The 7,959-nt window shown below is 34.0% G+C and overlaps 1 protein-coding gene across 1 annotated transcript; it reads right to left on the bottom strand.

The window, feature by feature from the left end:
- Positions 1-1,813: 1,813 nt before the first annotated feature.
- On the bottom strand, positions 1,814-5,965 carry LOC127526552 (extracellular calcium-sensing receptor-like). The gene is made up of 4 exons (XM_051922277.1): positions 5,631-5,965; positions 4,871-5,098; positions 4,337-4,460; positions 1,814-2,736 (listed from the first exon to the last, which is right to left on the bottom strand). The coding sequence occupies exons 1-4, from the start codon at positions 5,652-5,654 to the stop codon at positions 1,826-1,828; spliced, it is 1,287 nt and encodes a 428-aa protein (XP_051778237.1). The 5' UTR covers positions 5,655-5,965; the 3' UTR covers positions 1,814-1,825.
- Positions 5,966-7,959: the final 1,994 nt, after the last annotated feature.

Genomic DNA, 7,959 nt, shown 5'->3' with positions numbered 1-7,959 from the left:
TACTGTTGCGATCATTTTAAAGCCTGTACAGCAGCTGTCCTTTTGCCACTTCGCGTCTCTGCCGCTCGCGTTGTGAAGGGGGGGAGGGGGGGTTAGGGTGGCTGAACGCACGCAAGGAGAAGCTGTCGGATCATCTGCTGCATTTCTGCTGCTGGCGAGCTGCATATTTTGCTTGGTGCTTGTCGTTGTTTTAAGAGCTGGGAGCAAGTTAAAGTGTCTCTCGCAGGACTTCAAATTGTCTTCCGAGAAGATCACATCTCGTCTCCCTAGTCTACCTCCCAAAGATTTTTTTTATAATATATATATATATATATATATATATATATATAGTATATTAAAGGAGCAACCAGGAAATCAAGAATATACAATCAATGTTTTTGTCGGTGAGGAAACTCAGAACTCTGAATGAGGGACAGATCAGGTAGAAAGTTAAATTGACAGTCATCCCCTCCCTGTTTGTTCAAACAAGTCTTTGAAAAGAGTTTTTCTTCTCTTCTTCCAAAAAAGTTGTGTAATAGCTTCTCAAGCCCAGTTTCGATTTGATACATTGTACAAAATCACCAAAGTGCAGCACCATCAGAACTTCCACATGTTACATATACTTTGGTCTGTTCACATATTCAAACTTCTGCATGTTTTTCACTACCACATCTCCATCTCCATGTTTTTCAATCAATCAGACCCCTGTGGGTTACACAGACATTCAGGTAACCTGCTACATACCAGAATGCTCTACATAAGTTATTTCTCTCCATTAATCTATTTCCTAATTCTCTCCATGACCATGAATGTTTTTACCTGAAAAGCAGAGAACTCCAAACAACCCGTATAACAATTGAAAAAACAAAAGCCAGGGAACAAAATAAAAATTAGTATTTAAATTTCTAGAACTCCAAGTCAGAGATTGCCAAAACTCAGCTTAAGCAAACAGCTGTTGTCTGTGTTGCTTCTGAAGTAATGCTGACAACAGAGTAACCTCTCATGATAGCCCAGCACTCTTAAGTAATGTTGGAATATGTTTACCTGCTGAGGAGGTGATGATACATAGTGACAGTGAATGCAGTACATCGTGTGGTTTCAGCTTCACTTTGACACTAACTGTGAAAGCTTGTAAGCACAAAGTACATGCTCTCATGTCATACAGGACACACCGACACACGCCCATACGTTTCCATCCTTAGCATCCTATTGACATCTCTAGAAAAAACTTGAACACCCAAAATAAACCCAAATAAATAATGCAACCTTGACATAAAAAGTTACTGACCTAAAAAACAGACCTGTCCTTTGACACTACATATTCGTGGCACCTAATTAGTGCATTCATGTTTGATATTTTAAGGATATGTTATTTATTTTCACAATTCAATGATCAATATATCCACCCATCCATTTTCTTTAAATGTTTTTTTCTTCACAGCCTATTCTGGCATTTAAAGGCACATGACAGGAGCAATTCCTTGATGTGATCTGTCACAGAGCACATTGTCACTATCACTAACGGAGGTACACTATATCATGTGAAATCAAAATCAGTGATTAAATAAATACACCTGAAGTGTAAATTACAGCTTTGGCAGGTATGAACAGTATGATGATGTAGACATACTAAAACAGTAATTCTGATCGACAGTTTTTATTGAATTTATATTTATTTGTACTAAATGGCCTGCTTTCATTTATACTTCAGCTTAACATAATCATTTCCAAAAATTGTTAAATACCACATGGCTTGTTTTTAAAAGTAATATTAATTATTGATTCATATCTATAGAAACCTTTTTTAAAGCACAGAAATTAAATTAAATTGAACAGGTGATGCAAATTATTTGTTTTTCTGCTCTCTTCCCAATAAGGCTTTCTTTGTGTTTAAGTCAGGTCTGAGCAAAATTATATAACATTTTGGAGCAAATATTGCAGCAAGAAGTCCAAAGCTGGATGCCAATATAGCAAACACCTCTACAGCCACTGTGTATTTTCCTGGAGAGCTCACATAAGCAGGTATGAATGTGATCCACACAGCACAGAAGATCAGCATGCTGAAAGTGATGAACTTGGCTTCATTGAATGTGTCAGGTAGGTTTCTTGCCAGGAAAGCTAAAATGAAGCAGACACATGACAGAAGACCAATATATCCCAGAAGGCAGCTAAATCCAGTTACTGACCCGACATCGCATTCAAATATAATTTTCACATTTTGATTTTTAGTGTTTCTGGATGAAAATGGTGGTGCAGTGTTCAGCCATATTATACATATGATAATTTGAATAATGGTGAAAAACAGAATGGTGCCTCGCTGCTGAGTAACCCCAAACCACTTCATTATGTTATTACCCGGTAATGTAGCTTTAAAAGCTATTATTACAACAATTGTTTTCACTAGAATGCAAGATATACAGAGAACAAAACTAATTCCAAATGCAACATGCCTCACCCTGCAAGTTAAGTCTGATGGTTGCCCAATGAAACACAAAGAGCAAAGGAAGCACAGTGTTAGCGAGCCAAGCAAGAGAAAGCTGAGTTCTGAGTTGTTAGCTTTCACAACTGGGGTGTTTCTGTAATTGATAAATATGGCCAGCACACCAAGTGATAGAAAGACTCCAATGGAAGCAGTTGTAGTTAAAGTGATTCCCATAGCATCACCAAATGACAGAAAATCAACTTCCTTTAACACACATTGGCTTCTTTTATCATTTGACCAGAAATCCTGTGGACACTTCAGACATTCAGTGGCACCTGAAAAAGAAAATGAGAAATATCCATCCAAAAATGCATTGTTGAAGAAAATTTGATATATGGCAAACTAACTTTGTCCTGCTTACCACTTACAAAATGAATCAATGTTTCATTAGTGGTGTGTGGGAAGTTGTTTGTACAATCTCATGCTTCTTTTCTGGCTAGCAGGGCACCACAATAGTTACTGCTGCTGCTTCACAGCTTCAGAAGAGCAAATCTGAACCTTTGGAATGATTACTGTCTGTGTGGAGTTTGTATGTTATCTAAATATCTTTCTGAGTTTTTACTTCAGGTGCTCTGGATCTTCTTTCATATCTTAATAATGTGTCTGTTAGGTTAATTGGTCCCTTGAAACTGTCAAGTTGAGTGTGAACATGCATGTGAGCGTGCTCAGCAGTGGACATATGTCAATGTCCAGAGCTGGTTTATGTCTTGTTTCTGGTTGTGCCAGGGTAGGCTAAATCCCCTCCAGTACCATAATTGGAGAAGATGAGTAGAGGAAATGAATACACAAATGGAGAGAGTACTGAAAGAATTAAATTTGTATCCAATTAAATGTTATAATAATAATTTAAAACCTATTGAGACCTTGCTTGCAAAAAACAGTTTTGAATGATTTATGATGATTCTATAAACCTAATGTTGTTTGGATTTGTCATTCCTCTGCACAAAGTGAAGATGTTTTGTACTTATCCTCACTTTAGTTTAATACTGCTGTGGTGAACTGGTTTTATTGAATTGCTTTTGACTTGTTCATCTTACGAACATGAAACTTGACTACAAAAATAAAGATTTTTCATAATGGCCCACTTAATAGAAAACTAGCTTCATGTAGTAGTTCTGTCTATTCCATTACTGAGTTGAAGTTTGCATTGAACAGTTTTTTGAAAAGATTTTAACAATCAATACATCTCAGATAACTTTGTGTGATTCCTCTTAATTTGATTGAAGATGAAGCAAAGTAACTATTAACTATTTACATGAGTGACAATTGTCATGAGCTGTTCTTGGCTATTAGGCTGAAGTGAATAACTGAGCTTCTAACAGTTATGGTGTCTTCCACCACAGGCTTACTCCACTTATACTCTACTACACTTACTGTAGATCCTCCTGAGATTTGAGTTTTGAGCAGCTATTTGTCAACATTCTCTTACAGATTAAATGCGGCAGACTATAAATGGCCGTTTACATTGTGACACTCATTAGACAGTTGTAAGTCAAGTTCTAAGCTTACCTGGTAGGTGTTTATTTACTCTAAGGTGCTGATATGCATTCAGTATGCAGAATAAGATGCATTTGATCTTTATTAATGACTGAAAAATATCCACACTTCCATCAATTTCTCAAACATTGTACAAGTCAAAAATTGATAACTATTAATATTAATATAATTAATAGAATTAAATGCATAAAACTTAAATTATTTGTTTAGCATTATGTTATGAGCATCATCATATCAGTCTAATACTACCTATAACCCTGAAATTGCAAGTATGTATCATAAGTGTAACAGTCTTGTAAGTATCATAAAAATAACAGTAATATATTTAAAATGGTTTATTTAGTATAAAGTTCAAAGAATGTATTTTAACCTGCTTACCTATTCCACTGCTAATTTCCCCATCTGCACATGGCACACAGTCAAAACAGCAGACTGGCTCTCCTTTTCTTGTTGCTATTCTTGTACCAGGAAGACAGCTTTCAGTGCAGATTGATTTAGGGGTCTAAAATAAAGTCATTTGACACAATTTACAGAAAATTGTTTGAAACCATGACATAAGCAAATTAACTATAGAAATGTGTAGCAAGTCACATTTTAATACTTATCTCTGATCTCTCTCTTTTAAAGAAAATACATGCATAAGGAATTGTATTGATGTATATTGATACATCAAAAGCTAAAGATTAACTTTTTAATAATAAATGATAATAATTTAACTTCTATCATTTTGTGGAACTAAACCATCAACCTACATATAGTTTCAAAGACTGTACCGTTATTTTAAACATGAGATAAATCAAAATTTTTGGCAGTGACAGCATATCCTAAAGACAAAGGAAAAAAAAAAACATACATGTGATAGTCATATATAGTCCTTCAAAGTCGAGGACTGTAACTAGTGATTTCATATACCTTTCCTGAATCAAAATTCCAGAATATACTGCTTTCATTAATCGTAAGCTTCTGCCCAGCTACAGCTGAATCATTAAAAAAACCCACAGTTTTGATTATCATGGTGCCATCTTTGTCTTTCTGCCAGTTTATTATATCAAGGACTGGAAGTGTGTCACCATTTTCATCAAATGCCATTCTGTCTCCTGAGCGAGTTGTAAAACTCATGTTTTTAAGATAATGGAAAACCTTATGGTAGAAAAAAAGAAACAGATATTTAAAATCATCAGCAGCTTCATTTCATCAAAGTTTTCTTCTATTCTGAGCTGCAGTTAAAATTTCTCATCAGTTTATGCAATTGTAGTAATAATAATAATAATAGTAATATTATTTAATTCAAGTTTATCAATAAGATTTAAGAATTAATTATAACTAATACAAGTTAAATTCACTATAATAAACAATAATATGCAACCCTAACCCTAACCTTCACGCATTGTGTGTGTTAGTGCTTGACTTTTTTTTGAGAATCCACTTCATTAAATTAATAACATTTTTAAATAATACCAAAAATTAAAAGAATAAAAGATGTTCTATACAAATTATAAACAATATGAATTTTTTACCATGGAAAAGCCGTAATATGAAGTCTGCAAACTTGGAGGTCAAGTGAACAGTAGCTTGTGTCAGGACAGAATGATCTTTATAATAACAGTTCTTATATTAAATATACATGACCTCTTTCACTTACTTCTGAACATTTCTAGAATATTTTGCTTACCTGCCATGGTTGTACATTTGACATATATGCACAGGTATTGTTCCTGAAGGGCCCTTTTCCATTTTCACAAGAAGCTAATTTATGTAAGGCATGTGCAATGGCATACACAGCTTCATAGACATTAAAGGAACCTCTAATCTGTGATACATCAGTATATTCTGTCTTTGTACTCTTAATGTCCTCTGATCCAGTACACACTCGTTCTTCTACAACAGAAGCATTTGTTTTAGAATCATTTGTTGGAAATTTGCATCGAAATAGTGCTTCCCAGAACTGGGCCAAAAGATTATTATTGGAGTCTAAACTAGGTTTTGTTTGGAGAAGGAATTGTTCAAATCCTGGCATCTCTACCCGTGTTGGGAGGAAGCCTATAGTTCCACCAAATGAGGCAAAGTTCTCATTGCTGGCTAAAACAGGATAAGAACTCCATGGATCACTTGCTATCCACTGCCTGCCAGTAATGTTCTGGTGAACAATCTCTTTCATTAACACAGTGACAACCATTTTTGTTAGAAACAAAACAATGACGTTTGCTGTTGATTGTTTTATAATGTTGATTATATGAAATATTTTTGTTCTGTCATTGATATTGATGGTTTCTGAGAAAGCAACACATCCAAATTTTTCGACTTCCTCTTTAAAAATCAACAGAGCATTAAGCCCATAGTCATCATCAGCTCCTACTGCACCTACCCAAGTCCAACCAAAATGTTTCATCAGGGTTGTCATTCCTCTCACATGAACAGTGTTACTTGGAATAGTTCTGAAAAAAGTAGGAAATTCCTGCTTGTTGCTTAAGCAGGAACAGGTTGCACAATGGCTGATCTGTAAAAGGCATCCCCAAAATAACATAATCAATGTGGCACAGACTAACAAAAATACACAATTTATTAAGACATTTAATAAGTAAATAAATAAATGTTTACTTCAAAATAAAAGTATATCAAAATATTTCAATTGGACATTTTGGAGCAACTGTAGAACAAAATGAAAGGAATCAATAAAAAGATGGATATGTCAGAGGCATCTGTAATAAAATATATGAAATGTAGAAAGCTCATACAATGCATATATAAATAACAGAAGATACAAAACAAGTTCCATTAGCTCAATGAACAAACTAAATTTAGATTCTCATTAATTTGCTAGAAGGAAAGTTGAATGTTCGTTTTTTCATCAAAATGCTTCCAATGACAATACGCTTCAATATTTCACCATGTGCATTATCCTATGTGGTGGCTTTTAACTCAGCCCAGTGAATCCAATCAGATTCCTAGTAACTACTGGAGCCATGTTTCTTTTTTTTTTTGAAGATATAAACCCTTAAATACAATGAGTTAACTGGAAATTGCCTAACAGAAATGGAGCCAGTATCTTTCACCCTTACATCCCAACATTACAAGCAAGGTGTATTAAGTAATAAGACTGAATCTGCAAAACAAAATTGAAAACATATAAAATAAAATGAATACAGGTACATACAGTATGTATAAGTAGACAGTATAGTGGATTGTATTTTTTGGTAACATAAACTCTGACAGCATTGTTTCAGTAACTTGAATTCAAACATGAACATTTTGAAACTGGCTAAAGTATATTAAATTCATATTAAAATATTTTACCAGAGGCATGCGAAACAGAGCCAGTATTCTTGATATAGAAATAGAATGTAGTGAAAGGGGCTCTCCAATAATAGCAATGACAGGAGGGACCCCTTGACATTGATAATTGTTAAAAATGTCATCTTCTCCACCAATTAATGAAGCTGCCCCTCTCATTGCCTCTTGGAGATTCACACAGTTATCATACAGTTTGTACCCCAATGTCAGGTCAGGAAGAAGAGTCTGATCCTGATTTATTTCTTCGATTGCAAAAACCATTGCTTGAGCTCTTTGGAAAACTGCAGTGTCAAAACTGTTAAATGAAATAGATTAAATTAAAAATGAATTATACAACACCTCTAACTTTTGCTAGGAATGCTGCACATCTGTAATAATAGTATTAAATTAAGTATTCAATAGTATTCAATTAACCATTATTAAACAAAATACACAAATTTTCAATACAGTAGACATATAGCAATTATTATTATTAAATTATATATTTAATATACTATATATTATAATTTTTAAATTATATACATTTATGCAGCTAAAAGAACAATTGGGAAATTATTATTACATGTAAATATAAAATGGCATGTCCTGTGTTATATTTTATCCATCATTTATATTTTTCTTTCTATAAAAAAGTAAGTACAAGCAACACTGTGCACTTAGTGTACTCTACCTGTCACATTTCCATTGTCCAGGTTTACTTCTATAAGAGA

The sequence above is a fragment of the Erpetoichthys calabaricus genome, chromosome 2 (genome assembly GCF_900747795.2).
Source record: "Erpetoichthys calabaricus chromosome 2, fErpCal1.3, whole genome shotgun sequence".
Classification (NCBI taxonomy): domain Eukaryota; kingdom Metazoa; phylum Chordata; class Cladistia; order Polypteriformes; family Polypteridae; genus Erpetoichthys; species Erpetoichthys calabaricus.
This window is presented reverse-complemented; position numbering and strand designations above follow the sequence as displayed.

Coding starts and splice junctions, on each gene's coding strand:
- LOC127526552 (XM_051922277.1), bottom strand. CDS start 5,654: ATGTCAAATGTACAACCATGGCAG. Junction 4,461..4,870: donor GGAATTTTGATTCAGGAAAG/GTATATGAAATC, acceptor ACTTTATTTTAG/ACCCCTAAATCAATCTGCAC. Junction 2,737..4,336: donor GGAAATTAGCAGTGGAATAG/GTAAGCAGGTTA, acceptor TTTCTTTTTCAG/GTGCCACTGAATGTCTGAAG.